Source organism: Carcharodon carcharias, chromosome 25 (genome assembly GCF_017639515.1).
Source record: "Carcharodon carcharias isolate sCarCar2 chromosome 25, sCarCar2.pri, whole genome shotgun sequence".
NCBI classification, from domain to species: Eukaryota; Metazoa; Chordata; class Chondrichthyes; order Lamniformes; family Lamnidae; genus Carcharodon; species Carcharodon carcharias.
The window spans coordinates 36,317,131-36,344,460 of NC_054491.1; the positions used below are offsets into that span (position 1 = coordinate 36,317,131).

Here is a 27,330-nt window from a genome sequence, read left to right on the forward strand (position 1 = left end):
GGACCCCAAAGTAGGTACCCTTCCCTTCCAGCCCAACAGCAGCATGCACAGTGAAAACTGCTATTCCCTGCTGCACGTAAAATAGCACCAGAAGTGGAATGAGACTCTTAAATAGCCATTAATTGGCCACTTAAGGACCACAGTAGGCCTAAGGGAAGATTGGTTTCCTGATGCCTTCCCCTCCAACCGTAATATGGGAGACAGGTCAGGAGTAGGCAGGAAGTGAGTGGGAAAGACACCAACATTATTTCATGAGCCCAGCACCTTCAAATACACCTGTGGGGGGCGTGTATGAAGACAGAGTGTCTACTTCACATTGGAATGCTGACCCCCTTCATCTTCCTTAACAAAACAAGAAATGAAGAGGTACAATCAGACACATACACACACAGGAGCTCTGGGCGCTATTTGGTGCTGCTGCAGCACTAGGACCCTTAGCAAGTGGAGGCAACAGCATCATCTTTAATATTAACAGTATCTTACAAACACATCTCGCTGAGCTATCATATTTAAAAAATATGTACAATTTCAACAAGAATATTACAACCATTTATGAAAATATAGCATATTTTCTATATAATACAAAAACATGCATTTAAAAAAGACAGCACTATTTCTTTTCGATAGAGGGTGACAGGTAAAGAGTACAAAATATAAAAACTTTCAGCCAGTTTGATTCCTTATGAAACAATCAGTTCTGGAAACAGATTTTGGGACAATAAGTGATGCGCTGAAGGAATCAGAGGGTAATATTTTACAATTAAATGCTCTCGGCATGGAACCTCACACCCACTGTGCGCAATTCTGGAAACTGTGCAGAGCCCACGGTTTTCTCTCAACGGGAAAGTGAGAAAATTATTGCAGATGAACTCAGTTTGACCATCAACCAATACCCATAAACCCAGACTCTCCAGCAGAGCTCACTGGATAGTGATCAGGAGTACAAACTTTTTCATCCCTAGCAGAGAGGCTAACTGTGGCTTCTCTAGTGCTGCTGTGGACAGACAATTGTGGACTGAGATTTCCTAACTTACGCCCTAGCAGGAGAGGCTCTGCACTAGGACTAAACAATAGGAAAAACATTATCCTTTTATTTGCTCTGTCCTCAGTGCACTGCTTTGTAAGTCTGCCTTATACACCTGTCTGGTACAGTAAAAATTGTTATCCTATTTAAAATATTCTAGACAGGAATAACAAACAAGAATTTAACACAAATGTATTAACCAGCGAGCTAGAATATTTTTTGCAGAGGGAATGTTATAATAATCATGTGATCTCTGACCCTCCTAGCCCGCAGGATTAAGGTAGCTTTAAAAGCCCTTCTCAGAGTCAGATGCTCTTTTGTGATTCAAGCAAAAAGTGAATTAACTTTATAATCAAATCTTTCTGCAAGCCATATAATTGATAATGCATCCATGCCCAAAGGTGTCACGTGAGCAAATGTGTTCACTTACATCCGTGTGAGGTGAGTTGACCTATTGAAAGTGATGTTGCCTCTATATAACCTGTTACTTCATTGCTTGGGGGAGGAATATTAGTGCAAGTTCCTTCAACAGACATTTAACTCGGGAAGCTTGATTAAAAGGATTCAGTTTTGGAAAGAGTAATTTTTATCTTGACATGACATTTTCAAGGACACTTTGTGGTCTGCAATTTAGTCACTGGGTAATCGGGACACCTCTTGTTCACAGGACAGTCAGATGGCAATGCCACTTAAAATGCAACAGTTGGCAGTTTTGGGTTGGGGGGGCGGTCGAAATTAGAGAAGTGATTAAAAAAAAACTAAACTAAATGCAGGTGCTGAGGTCTGAAGAAGCGTTTCGAGATAGTCCAAGCCCCTCTGATGTGTTACCTCTCATTTTGGAGTGCCCCACGGTCCTGCATCACTCTTGTATATACACAAGCATTGTGGTCACAGATAAAAAAAAAATGAAAGATTAAAATCCAGGAATACACAGCAGGTATGGCAGCATCCGAGAGAAAATGCAGCTTAGCGAGCTGGCTCCTTTCTAATAGAGAATTCCACAAAGCATTATCCACCGGTTTTTTCTTCCAGGTGCTGACAGAGATGGTGAGTATATTCTGGTTTTAATCTGACACTGGCTAGCTCCTGAGCTGGATCTCCTTAAACCAGCAATAATTCAACCCCAAGTTTTTACTCAAAGGCGGCCTTTGAAAATCAGTTTCAGCTGCTGATGAATTGTGAATTGCTAGCAGCTTGGAACATCTTATTTACACCAAGTAATTTTTTTCTTATCCATGTGTATATTTTGTCTTTATAGTGTAAGAATCATGCATCAATGATCAATGTGTTTTCATTACCCATAACCATCAGACCACATGTACTATAAACAAACCCCTCAACTCCAGTTCTCCTGACCGCTCCCTCACATCATTACCCAGCATTCCGACCCAGGGATTCTGTTTCTCCGAGAACAAATAACCATGTTTCACACCATCAGTCACGAGTTTGTGTTTTTGCAGCTTGTTCATCACAACTGAGAAAATGCCCCAGTCACATCAGTGTAAAGACAACAGTGAACATGGTGTCCATATTCACTGGTAAGGAAACAAGGCCAGTGTGTTCACCACTTTGTGTAGTGTGAGTAAGGGAAATAGGCATGATAGAGGGGACAGGAAATTTAGTTCACTTTGCACCCACTGACAGCACCAAAATAATCCTAGGTTGACGAGGGAGAAATGTTGATGATAGTTGAACTGCAACATTGGGACACTGAGCAAAAGTTGACAGAGCCACAAGTTCTCTTGCTTTGCTGTCTCCCCTATTACCAACAAACATATATTACAGAAATGAGTGTCCTATGGTTCTCCCTTGTTCAGCAACACCAAGGCTCAAAGCTGCTACAAACAAAACATGACAGAAGGTGCCTGAAAACTGGACACATTATTAATGAACAACTTCACACCACACTAAGTACAATGCATGGTAACAATCTTCAAGGAAACCATAAAACAGTTAACACACCACAGTACTGGCAGAGTCAACCTATAATACATTAAAATGGCTGCAATTCAACCAAGTACAAATAGTTTCAATGAAACTTCATTTTCCCTCGATTAAAAGGGTTTGAGAAGTTAATATTGTAACAGGTGGATAAATGCATCCAAAAAGTGCATTCACCATACAAATGAATACTTAAACCTCTGTTACATTCCCCAATAACCAAAGCAATACCATGATAGCAGTTGACTTGGTTAGTCGGTGCAGTTGGGCCTGCTGGCCATCTGTTTTCTTTGCATGAATGAAGACTGGTGAAGCTCTGTACCTCCATTTACATGGACATCAAATGTTTTGCTTTGTATAGTGTTGTCTGTTCTATTAGGAAACAAATTCTGGATATTCAGCACTGAAACTCGAGCAGCAAAATGTACATTTGCCCAAGGAAAGCAAGACCTAGATTGTTGCGAGGTTGGGCCTATTGCTTGTCTCATTGTGGGATTCTACAGTTGCTGACTGAAGCCCTAAGAAAATACTATATCTGTAAATGTTGCCTTTCACACTGGCAAAATAAAAACCGCCCCCAACTTGGGTGGCTTCAATCAGGCACCAAGGGTGGAAAAGAAGTAGGGCATACTGAATTCACATCTTACCCCAACTTGAGATGGGACGGTGGTAAGTGATAGATGAAAACCAGCACCAAACAGGCCAACCCATTACAGTGAGGCTGTGGCTGAGCTCCATCTTTTGTCAATAGCAGTATTAAATGTTGGGTCCATGGTCACAATGCAAACAAGGAGCTTTCAACCCGGTCCATGTAAATGGAGTCAGTTTAAAGATCATGTCTGATCAAGAAGTTCTATCACCTATTACCAACATCTCAGTAATTCTGTGTCACATGCATCGCACATCAGGTTCCTGTTACAACAAAATTCTCCATTTGCATTACCCGTTGTACAGGTTCTTTCAGGGATCAGCTCCCTCTATCTTAATCTGGGTATTGAATCTTAAAATGTCCTCCTTACAAGTGCTTCTCAATCCACCAGATAGGTTTGATCTGACATTAATTAACAATTTCTATAGCTTCTTTTTTTATATTATTACAAAACTTTATACAAAACAAGGCTAAAACTCCACATTCTGCAGAGAAGGAACTTCTCTGCAGAAAGCATAAATAATTAAAAAAGGGTGAAGACATCTTTAAACCAGATACATTCATATGGAGTAATATTTTACTACTACAAAAAATAAATAGCACTATTTTCTGATCCCTCCTTGGTCCTTTCAGTGACTTGGTGCAGTTACTGGCTTCAGACAAACAGAGAATGGGCTTCTTAGGTTTCCTGTAGTTGTTCTTCTGTTGGGTCCTTGCAAGAGCTGTCTTCAGCAGGTCCTGTTTTACTCCAGGCTGTCGGATAATTACAGTCCATTGAAGCAGAGTCAAGAGAAGGAGGAACGTCACTCAGCGTTTGGTTCTCAGTTTCAAATTCAGGATATTCGTCATCTAGAAGGGGAAATACAAAGGATTAGCTGACGGTTAGAGTCTACATGGAGCTGCTATGCCATCACAATACCTGTGCAGCATTTATTTTATTAACAATTTAATTGATTTCCGTTGCTAATTTCCTGCCCAGTTTCTCCCCCCCTTTCACTGAACGCTGGGGCATGGTTCCATAAACACAGCTGCTCTGTACACTCAATACAGTTAATGTTGGCGTCCAATTCTAGGTCTTAACCCAGGTCCCATTGTGATAGGATAGTATTATGTGCTGTGCAGACAATTCTGTGCTATATGGTGGAAACCAAAACCAGTTTGCTAAAATATACCAGTTTCTTCACATGGTGTTGGGGTTGTGGACTGTTTCCTCTTGCAAGTCTTTCCCAAATACCCCAGCTCACCAAACTTACAATTGAAACTTGAGTAGCACACTACCATCTCACAACTAATGGGAGTGCAACTAGTGCTCTGCATTCCGCACTTTGCAATGCATGATAACATATTTGTGCAGTATCAGAAGAAAAGTGAAATCCTGCCGCAAGATTTGCAGCAATGTGAATCAGCCCTTCAAGCATTTCCTTCAATTTTTTAATATCTGTATCTTCCTTCACATATGGTGAAAATGTAGGAAACGCGCATAACATGCTTGCGATTAATTATTTACAATTTCCTTTTTTTAAATATACTTATAAAATACAATTAGTCACCAAGAAATCTAATGGGGAATTCAGAAGCAAGTTCTTTACCTATAGAGTAGCAAGAATGTAAAACTCACTACCACAGGGGGTGGTTGAAACAAATAGTATAGATGCATTTAAGGGGAAGCTAGACATGCATTTGAGGGAGAAGGAAATAGAGGGTTACGGTGAAAAAAGATGTGGGGAGGCTCGAGTGGAGCATAAATATCAGCATGGACTGGTAAGGCCGAATAGCCTTTTTCTGTGCTGTATATCTAACGTAATACTTTGGTTCACAAAAACATATCAAGAAAGTTGAGGGCTGTAACTAAATGAGACTAATTCTACACTCCAGTCTACCAGAGGGTAGTCCAGGTTCTGTGCTGTGGAATTGTCTATCCTTAAACACACCTATCTAATCTCAAGGGCACAAGAAGTAGGAGCAGGAGTAGATTTCCTCTTCCATTCAATATGATCATGGCTGATCTTAGACTTCAACTCCATTTTCCCACCTGCTCCCCAAATCCTTCGATTCTGAGACACCAAAAATCTGTCTATCCCAGCCTTGAATATATTCAACGACGGAGCATCCAAAACCCTCTGGGGTAGAGGATTCCAAAGATTCACAACCTTTGAGTGTAGTAATTTCTCACCTGAGTCTTAAATTATTGGCCCTTTTATCTCAAGGCTGTGCCCGTGTTTTAGATTCCCCGGCTAGCAGAAACAATCTTTCAGCGTCTACCCTATCAAACCCTTTCAAATTTTTGTATGTTTCAATGAGATCGCCTCTCATTCTTCTAAACACCAGAGAATATCGGCCCAATTTACTTGGCCTCTCATCATAGGACAACCCCCTCATCCCAGGGACCAATCTAGTGAGCCTTCACTGTACCACCTCCAATGCAAGTATATCCCTCCTTAAGTTGGATACCAAACTGCATACACTATTCCACATGTGGTCTAACAAAAACCCTGTACAATTGTAGCAAGGCTTCTTTATTCATGTACTCCAGTCCTCCTGTAATAAAGGCCAAATTGCAATTTGCCTTCCTAATTGCTTGCTGTACCTGCATGCTAACCTCCTGCGTTCACTGTATGAGCACACCCAAGTCTCTTTGAACATCAACACTTACAAGTTTCACACCTTTTAAAACATATTCTGCTTTTCTATTCTTACAACCAAAGTGAACTTCACACTTCCCTATATTATACTCCATCTGCCATTTTGTTACCCACTCTCTTAATTTTCTATATTTCTTTGCAGCCTCTGTGCCTTCCCCACAGGTTACTTTCCCACCTAGCTTGGTTATCATCAGCAAACTTTGACACATTACTCTCTGTCTCTTCAGTTAAGTCATTAATAGAGATTATGGACGGCTAAGGCCCCAGCACTGATCTTTGCCCCACACCACTGGTCACAGCCTGTCAACTTGAAAATGCCTCATTTATATCTACTCTTTGCTTCCTGTCCGTTAACCAATCTTCTATCCATGCTAATATATTACCCCCAACTCCATGAGCCCTTTTCTTGCCTATTTAGCTATTGTATGATACCTTTACTGAATATCTTTTGGAAATGCCTTTCCCTGTTTTTCCAGATTCAGCTCATTACAATGTCTCATTTCCTCTAGTGAAGGCTTGGGCCTGAAATGAGGGGAGCAAAGCGAACTACCAGTAGAACTAGAACTACAGAGCAAGAATCCTATCTTCATAACAACAGCCTTTAATGAAAGTATCATCTCAGCTTAGCACAGTTTGGAAAGAACTGGTTCATAGTGCATCAATGGATGAAGACACTTCCCCAACTGAATTGGCTCATAGTGCATCTGTGGATAAAGGCACTTCCCTAACCATTTTTCTCCTCTCCTCACATTCCCCATGCCCTTCAGTCCCGACAGCCTTCCTTGCTGGCCCTGGGGAAGGTGTGGGTTTTTTAAAAAAAAGCTGTTTGAAGACAGGAGGTGGTTACTGAGAGCACCTTACAACATTCAATCCACTGAGACTGGGCACAATCTTGACAGCTTACTTGAATTGGGTGAGCTGGTTTCCACCTGGTGGAAACCCAGGAGCTGAAATGGGAGGTGCTTCGATGTCACTCGTATTCCTGTAGCAGATCAGTTAAAAGTTGCCAGCTCTTCTAAGAATGGGAGCGGACTTTCCCATTCTGTATAGGGGAATGATTGTGAAAAGGAACAGATACTAGAAGAACTGGGAACCAAGTCTTCCCAGGAAGCAAAGCAGAGGAAAATCAGACACAAATCGTACCTTCCATATTGTCCTTGTATGACTGGTCCAGATGATCATTGCAGCAGGAATCTTGAGAAGGGAACTGTTGAGCACTTTCCTTTGTACTCTCACACTCTGCCTCTTGGTTATTTTCAGTGGCAATGGATCCAGGGCACAATGGAGCAATGATGTGATTGAGAGGCACCATCTCCATGCCATCTTGGTGGCAGGTTGGAGTTCGCTGAATGATGGGTAAATTGTTGCTCGGGAAAGTGCCGTTGGTTTTTGTGAAACATCTGCTGAAAAGGGAAAGGGAGAATTTAACCCAGAACGTAACATGCTCTGCTAAACACCTGTGCAAGTATGTGCACAGTACCAATTACAGAACAATCGCAGCACCAATCACAATGACCAGGCTTATTATACACCGATCAACAAAGAGGTGGAAGAAGAGGGTTTCATGAGACGGGAAGACAAAGAAACAAGCAGCAAGGCTATATAAAAAGGGAATGGAGAAAGGGGAAGAGGAGAAGGTAGAAAAAATGAAGAGAAGGGGAACCAGCAAAAGCAAGAGATAGAGACATGACAATAAGAAAAATCACTGCTCTTGAAGGACACCCAATAAGAACGAACTTGGTGCTTGAAGCAACACCTCTTGGTGTTTCAAGAACCCTTTGACACTATAAGTGTGTATGGCTGACTACATGATGGCTCACTCCTGTGAAGCGCTATTTGAAATTCCTGTAGAAAAGAAAATCCCAGAAACAAAGGAAGAAGAAATATAAAAAAATAGACCAGGCAAAGGAGAAAATAGCAAGGGAAAAGAAAACGAGAGACACAGAGAACAAGAAAGAGAGGGAAAGATGAACCCTGGAGTGAGGACGTAGACAAGAAGGTATGTTATGTTAAAGAAAAACTATAGCTCAGCAAAGAAATTTGGATTTTTCCACATTATTTCCTAAAAAGGATGTTGACCAGCTGGCTGTACTGTTATATATCCTGATGTCACTTTCAGCCTCATGGTGACATTTGCAGTTGGGTCAACATTGTCAAAACAAATTTATGGCCACTTTAACACCAATCTGAGTACTGACTGTAACCTCATGATTACAGCTTGACACAGCTGCAGAAAGGGACAGTGCTTTATCTCAAAGTATAGAACAAAAAGCAATGAAAAGATGGCTTCTCAGTGTATCCAGGGCACAAGGCACCAGAACTCGAATGAACAGTCAAGCTCAGTGGCAAGGCAAAGCCACAAATGCTTACAGCTCATTTCCACTAGTATCGTAGACAAATATACAAAGTAATCCTTCAATGGTGCTACTGTGCACAGCAGCAACAGTAAGCAGTGGAATTGCCAGGATCTTCAGCAGGCAATTAGTCTCGAAGCATGGCCAGCTGAGAGGCCGCAGCTTGAGGGTGGGGGAGGGGTTAGGGGGCAGAGAGGAAAAGGGGACTGGAGGGGGAGAGGGGAAGCAGGCAGCTATTGCAACGTTAGCATCTTGAAGATAAGCACTTTCTCCAGTCTATACACAAGGTACTGTGGAAAAGAGGGTTGTATGTGTGTGTGTTTCAGGCAATGATCTGTAATTAGCATGAATAACTGAGGTGAAGAACGGGAGAACGAATACATTTATAAGTGTGGCTCAGTACAACTTGGTCTCTGTGCGCTGTAGAAGACGTTTAACCGCTCCTTGGTGATAGGTAGCACTGACCACCAGCCTCGCTTCCCCTCGCTACCACCGCAGTGAAATCCTGAGGCTTATTTTTTGCAAGTAAAAGAAACACAGGACTTGTTATTTTAAAATATTCACTCAACCCAAAAGGGAACAAAGTGCTCAACAAATAAAGAATGAGAAGGCAAGGCTCTTTTCTCTAGAAAGGCGGCTGAGAGGTGACCTAACAGAGGGTCTTTAAAATTATGAAAGGTCTTGATAGGGTGGAATAGGGAAGGTCATTTTCCACTTGTGGGAGAGTCAAAAACTAGGGGCTATAAACCAAGATAGTTGCTAATAAATCCAATAAGGAACTATATTACTCAAGAATGGCGAGAATGTGGAGCTCACTTCCACATGGCAAGTAGAATGAAATATTTAAAGTGAAGCTGGGAAAGTGCATGAACAAGAAAGAACCTTAGGGAGTAGGTGAATTAGAATGAGAGGTTGTTACCGTGCACTGTAAACACTGGCATAGGATGGTTGGGCTGAATGGTCTTTTCCTGTGCTGTAAAATTCTAAATAATGTATGTTTAGGGAGAAAGAGATTACTGAGACATTCAGCATGACAACACATGTTACAACAATGGACATCAGCAGGATTTGTCACTGGTCAGTGTTTGTAAACATGTATTCACTATTTGTAGGACATCACTGCACTAAATATTTCCAACCCTTCCAGTTTCCACAATCGCTCACTGAACAAAGTGTGATGCTGAAGGCCACTGGTTTGTGGTTTTTACAGAAAAATGAACAGAATTCTCAAAACGCTGGTAAAAATCCATGTACTTGGAACAGAATAAATCAGAGCTGCAAAGGATCAAAAACTGAAGGAGTGAATTACTCAAGCTTAATGCTGGCTTTGGATAGATGATCAGAGCCAGGGCTGTGGCAGGGGCACAAAATGTCCTCAAGGCCCAGGGACTAGGCAGTGGAAAATAAAACAGGCAGAGATCCCAGGTAAAGAAAGAGCATGATTGCAAGAAACATTGAGGTTTTAACACCTGTCAAACAAAATGGAGTCACTCCACATAGTAACCCTGAGTGAACATTAAAGACTGCAAAGAACCATTGCTCACACTGACCTGTTGTTATTCCTGCAGTTGCGACAGTTGATGCACTCTGATGGTTCTGTCTGTGGGAGTGCAGTGTATATCCCACCTCCCTGTCAACACAAAATTTAAACCTCAGGCCTCAGCAGCACAAAATCATAAAGCACGGGAGGCTATGCCTATGCTAGTTTTTGGAGTTGGCCAATTAATCCCACACCCCTGCTTTTCCCTCATAGTACTGTAATGTTTTTCCTTCAAGTATTAATATTCTGGTTTTAGTGTTCCTACTGAATCTTCTTCCAATCCCTTTTCAGTTTGTGCATTCTAGATCACACAACTCATTGTAAAACATTTTTCCTCATCAATCACCTTCGACCTGTGTCCTGTGGTTACCAACTGCTCTGTTACTGGAAACAAAGTTTTTTCCTATTTACTCCATCAAAACCATTCTTGATTTTGAACACCTACTAAATCTCCTCAATCTTCTCTGCTCCATGGGGAACAATTCCAGCTTTTCCAGTATCTCCGCATAACTGAAGTCTCTCATCCCTGGTCCCATTCTAGTAGATAAATTCTGCACCCAATCCAAGGCCTTGATTGCCACTTTCCCTAAAGGGTGGTGCCCAGAATCGAACACAACACTCCAGCTTGAGGTCTAACCAGTGTTTTACAAAAGTTTTCCACAACCTTCTTGCTTTTGTATTCTTTTCCACAATTCGTAAAGCCTAAAGGTCTAGAATGTTTTGTTTTTAAACAGTCTTCTCAACTTGTCATGCCACTTTCAAAGATTTGTGTGCATATACCACCAAGCGTCTCTACTCCTGCTCCCCTTTTAAATTGTTCTTATTGTCCCATCTCAATCTCCTTTCCAAAATGTATCACTTCACACTTCTCTGTGTTAAAGTTTCATCTGCCATGCATTGAACTATTTCACCAGTCTGTCTTTGTCCTACTTAACCCTGACAATATCCTCGTTGTTCTGTGTTTCTTATCATCTGCAAACTTATACCCCAGTCATGGTCATTTATATCAAAAGAGCAGCAGTCACAATATTGATGCCTGGGAGCACCACTCCCTCCAGTCTAAAAAACAATCTGTTTTCTGTCCCTTGGCTAATTTTGTATTCCCTTTAATTTTGCTAATAAATCTATTTTGTGGTGACTTTTGAAAGTTCACATGCACAATATCAACCCCACTATCTTCATCAACTCTTTCCATTACTTGATCAAAAAACTCATGTTAAACAAATAGGATTTTCCTTTAACATTTATTAGCCTAGAATGACCAGTTCTATTCTCTTTAACCCCACTTTTGATCATCTCTTCTAATCCTTCTCCTACAACTGCTCAGTTCTTTCCTTTGCAAAGGACCTTGGGAAATATAATTATGGTAAGGGAACCCTGAGGAATACAAGTTGTTCCATGCATAAGCATGTTTGGCAAATCCATTTGGGGTTAAGTTATTAAACAGTGATGCAGATCTCTCCCAAATAGGGTAGTTTGACCACCTATACTTGATGGCATTCTGAGTAAACTATTCTTTAAAAAAACCTTGCTATGTATATTTTCATGAAGACAACTTACTTTGGCTTTGCCAATAGAATTTGCTAATATTATATTTTACTGTTCAATAAAGGGGAAAAAAAAAACAAGCATAGTTGCATCAAAGTGAGTTGAGGAATCAAATCGGCCCTGATCCCCAGGCAACATGTGGGATAGTGACAGACACTGTACATTTGCTCTTGCATCAGCCAGTTTGGCTGACTTGGACTCGGGTTAAATGACCTGGGATTGGCTGGGACAGGACTATTCTATAATGCCTGAAACCTCCCCCTCTCCTTCAAAGATAAAGTAAGCTGAAAACACATGAAAAATCTGCTTAATTCTGCTTACAAAGAGCCCCACATCTCTTTTAACGTAGAATGCACACAAACAAAAATGCACTTAAAAAGGATGGCATTGAGCCAACTAAAAATTAGTAGAGAGAAGATAGAATCCAGGACAACTCCAGGCATTGACAGAAGCGTCACTGTAACTCTTCCCCCATGTTCACTCTCTGTCAACCTCCATCAGTTGCCAACCCCACCCTCACTTTGCCTCAGTCTCTCCATGGTTTCTCCTCTCAAACATTTCAAATTTGTTTAATTTTGACTCAATAAACTCCTGTTCATTTGTTTACACAACAACTCTATTCAAACGTCATTAGAAGACCACAGCCAGAATCATAAGCAGATTTATTTTGTCTCCCTGAAAGTAAACCGATTTACTTCAGGAAAAACTACTTAGGATTATTTATTAAATCAGGCAAAATGTCACAATCATGTAACTGATCCATTCAGAAATTAAATCCTTTCATGTTTCTTTCTCTTCACCTCACTATCGCATTGTTATCCTAACCTCCCTTTCATCTATATCTTTCTTGCTCCATTCCTGCCTTCCTGACGTTCCCCATTCCTTCCTGACTTTCTTTATCACTTCCTCCATCCTGTCCATGTTTCTACTGTTACACCATTACTGCACGGACGGCTGCAATTCAAGTTGGCAGCTGGGAATGTGCAATCAACGCGGCCTTGCCAACATCACCCACATCCAGAGAAGAGATTAATTTTTTCTTAAATACTGATCTCCAAATGTGGAGTCTGCCGAGCAAGCTAAAAACATCAGATTACTCACCCCCTCCTCCAATACAAACAGAAAAACACATTTAGGTCTCGTGTACTTCTGAGAATGTGCAACAGGTAAGGCTGAATGGAAATTGAAGTTTCATTGCCAACAGGCATCATTCACTTCAGACTGTTAAAAACATCAGGCTAAACCCCTGGGTGACAAATACTTGGCCCATATTACTAACCTGTCAAATACTCATGTAACTATGAAGACCATTATGGCTGTTGGATACGAGTTTCAATGAAAAAGTAAACTGGGAAAGGCAAGGTAAGCAATAAAGGCCAAAAGAACAGTGGAGTTGAAATGTTTTGAAGCCTGCCTGATGGGAGGAAAGGGTGTGGGGGAGCAATGTTGGAGGTGCGGACCCAACACCGATGGTTGGACAAAGGAAATCTACCTTTGTACAGGCTGTTGATGGAGAATACACATGAATTTTGAAAATTTCATGAGAGATTCAACACTTGAACTGTTAAGCAACTGGTTCAAAATGATAACAATGACTTTAAACATAGCTCTAGGCTTGACTTTTTCATCATAAAAACAACAAGCTCTTACATTCATAATATGGTGTGCCTGATCGTAGTCCACATGGGCCCTCTGCAGTGAGTTTGTGTGGTTAGGGTATAATGCTGTCCCTCCATTTATTCCACCATTCATCAGTCCATTCACCCCATTTGAAATCTTGTGGTGCAGATGTGGACAGCCATTGCTGAGGCTCCCATTACCAATGAAGCTGCCATGAATGCTTCCATTAATTCGACTGGTGCCTGGCAGGGTGGTATACTCCATCAGCTGACCGTTTACCTCCTGGCCTTGGTAGAGGTAGTTAGGGGGATCGTACTCTGGGTGAAAAAAATACTAAAGTTAGTTAAGTATGCAATCTGAATTATGTTCCCAACCCCTTACCCCTGTCAATGAATATTACAGAGATTGTGGAAACCATGATATAACAACCTCCTTCAGGAAATTTACATTTAAGGAGTTAATGTCATAGCTGAGGCCTAGTCTCTTTGACCACCTATGAAGCCTTCTAGCAGTAGTGTTGCTGAAAAAGTGCCTGTCCCATTGGGTTTACAAAGTGGAATTGTGAAGGGGGCCTCTTTCTCATAGACATACCTCAGCTGTTGCCTGTCTCCTTGCTATCACTATGACACCGAATATGCCTCCAAATGCTAGAATTTCAGACAGACTATATCTCTTTGTCAGCATAAACAGATGAGGAATTAAAAGCTAGCAATACAGAAAGGTGGGCAAGTAGCATTTTGACCTAAATACAACCAAGGAATTACTTCAGCTCCAATTCTACTCTCTTTCTCAGTACAAAAGGGTATGGACTCTTCTGGGTAAACTTTGCTGAAGAAAAATTCTTATTTAATACCAAATTACACTGTTACATAACTGGGAAAACAGGATTCGTACATTAACCCCACTGATTATAATATGTCGTTTAATGCAGGTGTCCAGTGGGAATAAGAGCAAAATGTAAATGGGGGGGGGGGGGGGGGGGAGCTGAAAACCGTACCTGCAAAACCTTGCAGGGAAAAGCTCAAGAATCAGCAGTTACACATTCAAAAGTTGACCTAACAAAAACAATAAGATTGTAGTTCAATGCTGGGCTAACTGGCTTGTGAGTGGCTGCCCAGCTGTGCAACACTGATAGATACACATTTCTCAAATGTACTAGCTCTGTCCACACTCTGATATTGAGAATGTGAAGATGGGGTGGATATATTTAAAGTAATATTGTATAATCTTACTCTCAGCATGCAGCCTTAGGAACTTGAATCAAAAATTCACAAGCTAGACCTTCCTCCCATGATATACCAATCATTACTAACAGAATGGTGGGATCTTCGTGGCGGTTCAGGCTCCATGCTGGGAGTGAGAGTTCGTAAATTTACCCTTATTTTGTCAAATTGGCTCAATGTCTGTTCTACTTGCACTTACAGCACCTCAGCTAGATTCCTTTCCTTGCTCTGGGACAGGGGTTTCCAAGCTTTTAGTCTTCCTGGCTGTTTAAGTGAATGCAATAGATGCTGTGGGCTATTTAAACAATGTAAATCATGTTCCCACTTGCATTTATCTCAAGCTGCTACACTAACAACTGATACTTACATAGTGCTTTTAAATTAAAAACTCATCTCGAGGTGCTCACAGGAATGTCATAAAGCAAAACTAGACACCAAGATACATAAGGTAATATTAGGGCAAATAGCCACCAAAAGCTTAGTTAAAGAGGTATGTTTCAAGGAGTCTTAGAGGGATAAAGACAGAGAATTTTAAAATCAAGACATCTGATTGGGAGTCAATGTAGGTCAGCAAGCATTGGGGCAATAGATGTATGGTGCAAGTAACGACACATGCAGGAGGGTTCTGAATGCAGTTCTGACAAGATTTCACCAACAATTAGGGAGAAGTGCTGCATAAAGCCCTACCAAAACATTTAAGTCTGCAAACTTTTAAAATAATAAACTAATGAGTAAGAAATATAAATAGCATTGAATTGCCTGGCCTTTCTGGGTCAGACTGACAGGGCTCAGGGCCTGCACATGATCCATGGGCTGTAGCATGGACAGCAATGTTTTAAAACCACAAGGATTTACCTGAATACATCTGTTCCATATGAACGACTTGAGCAAGACATCCAATTCATTCTTTGAAGAAACGATGATTGTATTGTACTTTTCTCTCATCCACTTTCTGCCCCTTCATCACCTCTTTGAAAGCACTTATTCTTTTCAGACTACAGAACCCTGGCTAATTTCTCTTCCTAATTTCAGGATCACTGTTCCAAATATAATGGATCCCCACTCAAATTCTTATAATTCGGTCCTGAGACCATTAAGGCTGAAGAAACTGACTACTGTACTTCATAATTGGCAGCATCAGCATTTTTGAAGAAATCTGGGCTTCAGATAGGTTACTGTGGGCTGGCATCAATGTTCCCAATAGGGCAAGGTCTCTGCAACTGGCTAATACTAAGCGGTCAGTGCTTGAGCAAAACATACAAAAAGTACTCCAACAACAAGTCTCATAAAGAATCACAGTCCTCAAAGAAAAAGAGGGGTGATCCACATGACTACTTACTCTGTAGTGCTGTCTGTTGGCGGTTCTTCCACAGGCACATGGCGATGAAGATAATGAGGATTAAAACCATGATTCCTAGCACTGAGCCCACAATCAGATATAGCATGTCACTGCTCCGTGTACCAGAGGGAGATGCCCCATGGCCACCACCCAGGTGGTCAGCGAGATTAGGTTGTGTACTCAGGTCATCGCCCATCACCACAGAGTATTCGGAGGATCCAGGTGGTCTCCGTGCTAAACGAAGTATGAAGAGCAATTGATGGTAAAGATGCAACAATCAAAAAATGAGAACATTGTCAATACATTCACATCATTTTACAATAAGAGTCAAACTTGTCCTCACCAATATATCTGCCGCAGATGCATCTGTCCCTGACGCTATTATAGGAGTGACCACTGCACACTCTTTGGGGAGGCAAAGATCTGTCTTTACACCGAAGACATCCTTCATCTTGTTGTTTGGCACCACAATTGTGCTATTTGGGATTGATTCAGAACACATCTAGCAGCTCAAAACTGGGGATTTATGAGATACTGTGGGCAACCAGCAGCAGAATTGTATTCAAACACAATCTGCAAACTCATGGCTCAGCACATGCCTCACTTTATTACTATCATCAAGTCAAGGGGCCAACCCTGGTTCAATGAGGAGTATAGAAACAGCATCAGGCTTACCTAAAAATAAGGTGCTAACCTGGTACATACAGGGCCACATGTATGCTAAACAGTAGAAGTGCATTCTAGAAACAAAACTAAGAAATCCTACAAATGACAGATTAGGTCAGCGCTTTTCACTACGCAGCCCAAGGCCTTGCTCGCTACCTTCCTCCCTGAATCTCCTACTCACAGCCCCTCTCACAGCGAGGACTTGGGAGAGGGGAGTGGTGAGCAAGAGAGTAGTAGGGAAGCAGTGAGCAGGAAGGGAGGAGTGGGAGAGGCAGGGAGTGGCAAGTAAGTAGGAAGAGTTAATAAGTTATTGAACAATTCAGTAGCTGTTCACTTGGCATACTGTGTACAGTTATTAGTATGTTTATCTTTTATAATTATTTTTTGTATTACATACCAAAATGCGTTTTTGAAGAAATATATTGCAAAGTATTTTAAAAAATTCTACTTGTGGCCTGATTACAATTTCTCAATATCCCAATTGGCCTTCACTATTTTTCTAGTGAATACTAGTCATATAACTCTGCAGTCTTGCCACATCCAGTGAATTGTAGTGGATAATTAACCAATGGGAAGAGGAGGCTCTGTGAACATTCCCATTCTCAATGATGCCAAAGGCCAAATGGTTGAGTGTGAAAGACAAGGCTCAAGTGTTTGCAATAACCTTCAGCCAGAAGTGCTGAGTGATTGATCAATCTTAGTCTTGCCCTGATGTCTCCACCCTCCAGAAGTCATTCTTCAGCCAATCTGATTCACTCGGTGAGATATCAAGAAACTGCTGAATACTTTGGCTGCAGCAAGGGTTACGGATCCGGACAACATCCTGGCTGCAGAAAAACTTGTGCTCAAGAACTAGGCATACTCTAGCCAATTACAACTGCAAAATTGGCACCTGCCCAACAAGGTGGAAAATTGCCCAAATAGATCCTGTCCACATAAAGCAGGACATATCCAATCCAACCAATTAATGCTTCAGTCTACTCTCAATCATCAGCAAAATGATGGAAGGTATCATTAACAGTGCTGGCAGGTGCCCACCCAATAACCTGCTCACCGATGTCAGTTTGGATTCTGCCAAGAGTACTTGTTATCAGACCTCATTTCAGCCTATGTCCAAACATGGGCAAAACAGCTGAATACCAAAGATAAGGTAAAAATCACTGCCCTCAACTTCAAAGTAGTACTGACTGAGTGCGGCATCAAGAAGTCCTGACAAAATTAAAGTCAATTTTGGAAATTGGAATTGGGGGTGGGGGAGTCTCCAGTGGTTGGAATCATACCTGGCACAAAGGAAGATGGTTTTGGTTATTGGAAGCCAATTATCTCAACCCCAGGACACTGTTGCAGGAGTTCCTCAAAATAGTATCCTGGGCCACATTATCTTTAGTTGCTTCATCAATGACCTTTCCTCCAACAAGATCAGAATTGGGGATATTTGCTGATGATCACTGTTTAGTTCCATTCACAACTCTTCAGATAATGAAGCGATCTATATCAACTTGTAGCAAGACCTGGACAGAATTCAGGATTGGGCTGATAACTAGCAAATATAATTCACACCACATAAGTGCCAGGAAATGACCATCAACAACAGAAAGAATTAACTATCCATCCTTGACATTCAATAGGATTACCATTGCAGAATCGCCCACCACCAACATCCTGGGATGTCGCCATTGACCAGAAACCTAACTAGACCAACCAAAATTACTCTATCTACAAGAGCAGATCAGAAAGAAACATAAAAAACATAAGAAATAGGAACAGTAGTAGACCATTTGGCCCCTCAAGCCTGCTCCACCATTCAATAAGATCATGGCCGATCTGCTTGTGTTTCGAAGTCCACGTTCCCATCTACCCCCAATAACCTTTGATTCCCTTGCCTAACAAGAATCTATCTACCTCTGCCTTAAAAATATTCAATGAAACTGCTTCCACCGCCTTCTCAGGCAGAGTTCCAAAGTCGCACAACCCTCCGAGAGAAAAATATTTCTCATCTCTGTCCTAATTTTATCCCCTAATTTTAAAACAGTGTCCCCTAGTTCTGGACTCACCCACAAGAGGAAACATCCTTTCCTCATCCACCTTGTCAAGACCGTTCAGGATCTTGTATGCTTCAATCAAATCACCCCTCACTCTGCTAAACTCCAGTGAAAACAAGCCCAGTCTGTCCAACCTCTCCTCATAAGACAACACCCTCTTTCCAGCTATCAATCTAGTAAACCTCTCTCTGAACTGCCTCCAATGCACTTACATCCTTCTTGAAATAAGGAGACCAAAACTGCACACACTATTTGAGATGCAGATCACCAATACCCTGTATAACTGAAGCATAACATCTTTACTTTTATAAAAGCAAAATACTGCGGATGCTTGAAATCTGAAACAAAAGCAGAAAATGCTGGAAAAACTTAGCAGGTCTAACAGCATCTGTGGAGAGAAAAACAGTTATTGTTTCGAGTTCGTATGATTCTTCTTCAGAGCTCTGAAGAACAGTCATATGGACTTGAATCTTTTGTTCAGTTCCTCTCGTAATAAAAGATAGCAATTAACTACCCCCCCACCACCACCTCCATAAAAACCTCTCTACCAACTACAAGACATAAGTCAGGAGTGCAATGGAATAATCTCCATTTGCCTGATGAGTGCAGCTTCAACACTTGAAGTTCAACACAATACATCCTGATTGGCACTCATCCACCACCTGAAGCATTCACTCTCTTCACCATCAGCACACAGTGGCAGCAGTCTGCAACTTCTACAAGATGCACTGTAGCAGCTCACCAAATCTCCTTTGGCAACACGTTCCAAACCTGAGGCCCCTACCACCCAGAAAGACAAAAGAGCAGTAAGTGCACGGGAGCACCATCACCTGCAAGTTCCCCTCCTAGTCACCAATCATCCTGACTTGAAAATATATTGCATGTTCCTTCATTGTCGCTGGGCCAAAATTCTGCAACTCACTACTTAACAATGCCATGGGAGTACCATCACCATGCAGACTACAGTATTTCAAGGAGACGACTCACCAGAACCTTCTCAAAGGCAATTAGGGATGAGCAAAAAATATTAACCTTGCCAGTGACCTCCACATCCTCTGAATGAATTTTTAAAAATGCATGTCCATAAATCAAGATTATGACTCTCCTCCTCTTCTGAAGGCACATATTTTTGCTTGGATAAAGCTCTGGACAATGGCCACTTTGCAATAACTCACCAAGCTGCCATTCTTCAGACAGTGAGTACAAGCAAGCCACTCAACATTGGGCACCATCAAAATTGAACCTGATCCTCTTCTCACCTGTTATCTGCACTTCCAAGTAAATGTCTTTGGATACTGATCATAGTCCTGCCCACCACCTTCACATTAATACCTCAGACCGAAGCTTTGCAGTTAACATGCTGACTGAAGGGCCTGTAGAGGTAGCAGCAGTTCCTACCTTTGGTCTCGCAGATCATGACATTGCTAAATTCGCTCTCTCCACCTTCATTGAAGCACTGCATTTTGATATCATACGAGGTCTCAGGCTGCAGATGACTGATGAGATGCCATTGCTTGTTTCCTGCATCATAAATAAGCACATTAGCAGATGTCTGCATGCAAGAAGGTAACTAGAGACAAATCTTTTTACTACAATGTAGATAGGATAGATGTGGCTCATTTGAAAAAAAATAAAGATGTTTGTTGGGTCAAGTAGAAAAAAAAATTGTGTTCAAACCAACATCTACACAAACTATCCAATCTAGGGTGGCTCCAACCAACACTTGCTTAAGCTTTTATCTACCCGTTCTTCATCGTGGTGCACTTCAGATTGGTAACTGGAACTGCAAACAGAAAACTGAACCCCATGATACCTTGTGTCCGTACGACAGCTTGATGTACCTCCAAACTATTATAATAGCTGACTGTTTAAAGCATAGGAACAAGATGGAACTGAGGCATCCTAAGTATGAGTATTACTATCTAAATAGAGGCTGCTGTACATGCCCAGGACTTGTGATAATATTCAGCATTCTCACTTAAATCTCTACCAACTACAGGGGGGGGCATGTAATCTTATTTGAGCGACACTTACTTTCAAAGTATTCCTTGTTTTTACAATTAACCTTCACTTGACTAATCCAGATCCTACATTATGTCAAATACTGTGGGTATTCAGTCAAATATGGACTGGATTATCATGGAGATTGGATTATTGGCGAACCCAGAATTTATGATTAATTTGGAGTGTCTTCAGGAGAAAGCAACACAAAAGTAACAAATTATGTTTAATTGTTTGCAGCCAAGAACTGAAGTTGGACTTAGTTTTTCTGAATTAATGGCAAGTAATGATAGAACTGCACATTCAGATGATTGCACTACTTTGAGATATGAAGACAATTTCAAGTCAATATTTAGTCTGAATGGCTTATGCTATGTACTGCTGAGTCAGATAAATGTATAACAAGAGCTTCAAAATATTCCACCTCATGCGTTGACATGAATGGTCAGATCAATGCAAGTTAGGAGGAAAAGCTGACAAAATTGAGTTTGCTATTTTATTGAGTTTGCTATTTTATTGAGTTTGCTATTTTCTTTGGAAAAGAGGTGGCTTTGAAATGACCTCAGTGAAATTTTTAGTGTTGTATTAAGTTGATTTCTGAAACTGATCCAAGAAAAGGATTCACTGTGGTGAACAACAGGATAAGTCAAAATGAGAAGGCATGGAGGTATTTTCATTTAAACAAAGGGTAAATAACTCTTGATATCAGCAACCAGTGAGGATGTTAAGTAGAAAATGTAAAATGGGTTCGAGAGACAGTTACATGTGGTTCTGAGGTTGAAATCTCTCAAAAAAATAACCTCATAGTATCTTACTTTTTAAAAGCTTAGGTTCTTGCTGCAATGTTCTGGCTTCACTTTTCCAGATCGTGGCCCCTTTACTACATCCCCATCCCCCAACGGCAAGAGGGAAAAAATCTCCTGGGACATTGTAAATCATAATTCTGTCAAGATCGTTATCTAAAAGCAGGCTCAGAAATCTGTTCACTGCCTCGTGTCTGGACAGAGATATAACAAGCAGCACCATTTCAGCCTGAACTGAGTCAATCCTTCCCTTCCCTTGAAATGAGAAAAAATAATTCAGCACAATAACTTAATAAACAAAGCTTCTTGCCTCTTATTATTGCCTTCCTCAGAGACAGATTCCCAAAGGAAAAGTGAAAATAACTGACTGAGTTCCTGCTGTCTCCTGGCCACAGTCACACTCAGCCCCGGGTCAGTGCACAGTCCAGGCACTGCAGTCTGATCAAATTATTTTGTTTTTCCTGGCCTGTACCCAGGCTGTTAAAATCCTCCAAAAACACTTCCCCTCCTTCTGGAAATCACTTAGCAATCTTTTTCTTTAGACATAGTTTTGATTTGTGGTGCATTTTAATTTTAAAAAATTGTGCAATGGTGGTGGTGGAGGGCGTGCTGGTAAGAATTTAATTAAGTGCTTAATAATGTCATTGACAGGAAATTCCACCTGAGTTGCTGCTATGGCAACAGGGTTTGAAGATCTACCTCCCACTGCTCTGACAGTCTTGCCTGTGCTTACGCTATTAACTTTGCTCTGCATAATCGAATTTATTTTTATTTTTGCAACCTTGTTCATTAATACAGTTGCCTCATTTTATGATCACAGAAATCAGTTCTATGGAACAAAGAAATCAGGAATTAAATCTTTACTTCGCCCTACAACTGTTACTTCTAAACACGGGTGATTAAAAGTTGCCCAATAGCCCTAGATACACTTTTCTTTTGCCTCTTGATATTTTTCCTGCCTCTCCTGAAGGCATCGACACCTGCAGGCAGCCCAGCTTTTGCAGTTTTCTCAAGTGGCCATTTTCCATGGGTTAGCTTGACAAAGAATGGCAGCGGAAGGCGACTCGACTATGAGAGGGGATCGTAGTCGAGTCACAATCCACCTTCCTGTGACATTCACTTTGAAACTATCCAGCAGGGTAGTGAGGAAAGGGAAACTTATCACAGTATAGTGCAACCAACAGGCCCGTCAGAAGAAGAAAATAATGTAAATGCTTTAAAGTCCACATCACCTTAATAACACCTGACAAGCGCCAGTGTTTCAAATGACCAACATGGTCATGCCATAAACGATAGGAAATACATCACATAGCCTTGTTCTATTGTTTGCATCTGGTTACCATATACCAATATTTGGGCAATTGTATTGTATATCTAACGTCACTCAATATAAGATCACTAAAGTTGCTTTGAGTGACAATCACCTGGAGGCTACCCTGTTCTCATATGACTTTCCCCTTCAGCCACCGACCACCATCTATTGTAGTTACACCTAGATTAGAATATGTCCTTTTGTGGCAGAATGAATCATTTGGCTTTCTTCCTCACTCTTAGCTGCCTTATTTAAAAAAAATTGTGACATCTATTTCTAATTATAAGTGATTTCCCTATAACAGGATTCTGGGGACTGCATTACCCACCTGTCTCTACTCAAGTAAACAGGTCGTTTACCTCTCCAGCTGGGATAGGAGTCCATATCTATTTTAAACCATGGTTAATTACCAGACATCAGTGTTATTTCTTTACATACCTTCTACTACATCTCGCTTGTAGTCGCTGTCATTATCACTGTCAGTTGGTCGGTAATAGATATAAAATCCTTGGATGGGAGTGTTGTTGTTACTGGATGGAATATACTGCAAAGACAATCAAGTTAGTGGAAATACTAGGAAATTGGCCCAGTTGCAATTCATCATAAACAGAAGCTTTTCACACACAGCCTTATCAACCTTCCAAGGTTGCAAACAGCATGCATTAAATCTGCCTCCACAATGGGCTTCATTTCCAACCAGCCCAGGGCATCCAGTGTGACAAGCATAGTTCCAAGTTAGGTAAACTTTTGCTGTAGATTCATGCCTATGTAGTACTCGGTCAAGGTTGCCTCACATTCATTCATGAACTAGTACAGAGACTTTCAGAGAGAAGATTTTCAGCAGATTAGTTCACACTGATTTCAAACACAGATTCCAGAAATAAGGGCATTCAAACCAACAAAACCATCATGTTCCAATAATTGTTAATTTTACTTCAAAGATGATTTCTTTATTTTCACAAAGGTTCCTCTCTCTTTTCCAACCAAGCTAGTTGCATCAATGATGCCCTTATGTTACAAAGGGTAAATCGGTAAAACTCCTAACATGCCTGAATTAGTTAATAATGTCAATCCCCAAGCAACCTTTTCTCAGGAAGGTCATCCGAATGAAGATCATTTCTTGCCTGGTATTCCTTCTATGTAGCAGATGGATAAACTATTCCACCAAATGAAACTCAGAACCTGGGATTCGGACCATACCAAGAGTCAAACACTCTAGGTTAGTTCCACAACACTTAACTAGGCAGCCTGAGCCCTAGCTTTAGATCAGGAACCATGGACAGTTCAATAAAGTACTAGGGAAGTAATGCATTCCAAATTGGTCAGCCTGTCAATGGAATAAAATAAATGATGGCACATTTACTGATGTTCTAACACATTCTGTCTTGATAAAATTATTTAGCAAAATTTTATCTAAATTCAAGTCAGAGACATTTAGGCGCACACCACCAGTATTGCATTATTTTTTTTTATTGAGGCTCCTTACACTTAACAGTGCATGACTGAAAAGTTTGAATTGGAAGCTTGAAGGAACTCCCAAGGGCCAATTTAACAAAACCAGATGTCTAGCATGGAGTTTTACCCTTTGGAATTGCATAATGGGAATTCAGGTGCAGGTTTCAAATGATTTTCCACCCACGAGTCTATGCCTTATTACTGATGCTCCTGGTGGGCAAATCTCCACATCTGGAGCTCAATTTCATAAAATCAGCTCTTAGCATTTAAGATCCTGATTTTAACAGCAAGCAGATTCGTCCAGAGTACGCCTGGGACCAACTCAGACACCAGGCAATCAAAATATGAACAAACTTGTACTTATAAAATCTATCTTGTCCTCATGATGCTTCACAGTTAACAGCTTATCTTGAAGAGCAATCACTGCTGTTACGTAGGTCAAACTGCTAATGGCACTGGCTAGCAGAGCTGATATCAACCCCAAAATAAATATGCTGAATTTGCCATGGGTAACAGCCAGTAAGACACACAAAATCCACCTGTGACGAGCTGGCGGTACTAGCTCAGCACAAAATCAATGGTAAAGGAACTGTAGTCAAATAGGACCTGCTGTGGAGCATGCCTAATGGTGCATCAACACAACACTTTTACTTTGTCATTTGTTGATTTTTTTTGAAAAGGGAAAACCAATTTCCTTCTACATAATTTCTTTTTGAACGAACTATGTCCTCCAGCATTTCTAAGTCATGATGATAAGGATTGTGTTGCATGTCTGGAAGTTAAATGGCTCTGTAATCAAGATTGTTGTCTGCCTACAACAGCCATTGAAGAATTCCATCAAACTTTGGGTGTGGGTTGAAGGAGGAAGACTAATGATTTGTTCATATTGAGGTTTGCGTGTTTAATGAGTATTGTTGCACTGAGTAGAGGGAGGGGGACATATCTGCAAAGGTGAATGGTCACTCATATAAATTGTCTTGCAAGATGGCACACAAGGGGCCCATTTTTCAGTTTACCCATGTCCACCTGGTCTGAGTAATCCCCAGCTGGACATTCAATCTGCACCCTCTGCTTCTACAGTCTCTGCATTACAGTCCTTTTTATCACCAACTCCCCATTCTTTGGAATCTCCAAAAAGCAATTCCCACATTCATAAAAAGATCATGCAATGGCAAAATGATTAGCAGAAAACCAGCACATAAGCAACATAAATGTAACTACTGAACTAAAAAAAAAAGTATCAAAAGCAAGAGCTGGCATGTGACAATTGCACATTTGGGAGTAATTAGAGCAGTTACAGCAGACAGAACCACTGGAGTCATTAGAGAATCACAGCAGTATGGTGCTTCTGAGGCCAAGGCATATTGTTCTAAGTTAGGCGGGTTTTACATTGCTTTCAACGTTTGCAACTGACCTGGAAGTGTTTGACTGTGACGCTCAATGCCCGAAGTAGATGCTTCAGTGTTTAACATGAGGTTTTATGGCACAGTGGGTAGCGTCCTTGCCTCTGAGCCAGAAGCTCTGGGTTCAAGTCCCACTCCAGGACTTAATGGTCAAGGAAGCTGTGTTCATAACACGGCCAAACAGGCCAAGTAGCAACTTGTAAATCCTTCCAAAGTATTCCAATGGCAAGCAGTAAAAGCAAGAGAGACTCCTGGTCAGCCATTTGATGGAAAGAAAATCAGAGCCTCTACCATCACTATCCATCGCTTCAGGCTACAACATGTAAAAGAGCATGTTGCCACAGCAACTCGGACTCCTTAATGGGGTGGGGTGGGCAGTTGGCTGGATGACCAGTGTAGATCAGATTGGTGCCAACAGCACAGGGTTTCTTCCCCATTCTGGCTGGAGTGGGTTTGGGACCCTGCCTCAATGCAATACCAGTGGAGGTCGTGGGGCTCTGCCTTCAGACAGCGAACTCAAGAAGAAGTGTTTCACATCCTCACCTTAATAAACATCAACCTTTACTGAAAACTGTAACAGTAAAAACATAGCACTGATGAAATCGTAGAAACATAGAAATTTACGGCACAAATGGAGCCTACATGGCTCATCGTATCAGTACCGACCAAAAAAGGGCTATCCAAAGTAAGGTCAGAATCCAGTTCTTGGTCCATAGCCTTATAGATTATGACACACCCAAATACATTTCAAATGTAATGAGAGTTTTGCCTCTGCCACCTTGTCAGGCAGTGAGTTCCAGACCCCTACTACCCTCTGGATGAAAAGATTTCTAAACACCCCTTTAATCCCCTATAACAATTACTTTAATCTGGCTACTGACCTCTCTAAGGGTAACAGGCCTATCTGAGCACCTTGTAATTTTTTTCCACGCCTCAATTAAATTTCCTCTCAGTCTCATTTGTTCCAGAGAAAAGAACTGCAGGCTTTCCAATCTTTGCTTATAACTAAAATTCTCTAGTCCCAGCAATATCCCTGTAACCTTTGTATTTCAATTACATCTTCCTGTAATGCAGTGGCCAGAACTGTATGCAGCACTCTAGCTGTGGCCAAACTAGTGTTTTATACAGCTCCAACATAATTTCCCTGCTCTTGTATTTTATGCATTGGCCCAGTTCTCTGCCTTCTTGATTAAGGAATGATACATGACATAGAAGGAATAGAAAGAAGAGAAAACAAATGAAAACAAGAGCAAACTTTCTCGTTAGGATTTATTCTTAAACTTCAAGCCAATCTACTCTCATTAAACTATCAAAGTGTATGCTGTTGACTCTAGGAAGAGCACAAGAGTGAACTGGGACTGATGCTCTTTGTTGACCACGAGCTCCTTTTGGAAGATTAGTCATTACCTAGCGCCCTTGCACCATGATGCATCTGAGACAGGCAGCTCAGCAGAGCATGGGATCAGACTACTGCTGTGGCATCACTCACCAGTGTTCTGACATGTTACAGCATTGTGTTGTCAGAAGAAATATTTTTAAATCTGTGCTTTAAATAGAGGCAAGATTTATACTGATGGCCTGTTCTTGCCAAAGTCGGTTAATCTGTCCACAGCAATCACAGAAATATCCAGAACATGTAAACCTGGAATTAATATTAAACAATGAAACTCTAAAAAGGTGACCCTTACTGTGCTGAATAAACAGGAACTATGTAGTTACAGTGAGTAACCCTTACCATGCTGAATAAGTAGCAGCAATTTTTACCCCA

General features: G+C 41.1%; 1 protein-coding gene across 4 annotated transcripts in view; it reads right to left on the reverse strand.

Annotated features, from left to right (window-relative positions):
- Window positions 1–396: 396 nt before the first annotated feature.
- Window positions 397–27,330, reverse strand: part of cdon (cell adhesion associated, oncogene regulated) — a 188,420-nt gene continuing 161,486 nt past the window's right edge. For 3 of the 4 annotated variants that reach the window (XM_041174246.1, XM_041174243.1, XM_041174245.1), the window contains 7 exons: window positions 23,143–23,248; window positions 19,987–20,109; window positions 15,881–16,114; window positions 13,349–13,635; window positions 10,161–10,240; window positions 7,400–7,659; window positions 397–4,463 (listed from right to left, as the gene is read on the reverse strand). In XM_041174246.1, coding sequence (XP_041030180.1) covers window positions 4,294–4,463; window positions 7,400–7,659; window positions 10,161–10,240; window positions 13,349–13,635; window positions 15,881–16,114; window positions 19,987–20,109; window positions 23,143–23,248 — 1,260 coding nt within the window. In that variant the 3' untranslated portion in view covers window positions 397–4,293. The remainder of the gene's footprint in view (window positions 4,464–7,399; window positions 7,660–10,160; window positions 10,241–13,348; window positions 13,636–15,880; window positions 16,115–19,986; window positions 20,110–23,142; window positions 23,249–27,330) is intronic. The other variant, XM_041174244.1, reaches the window with a different exon arrangement.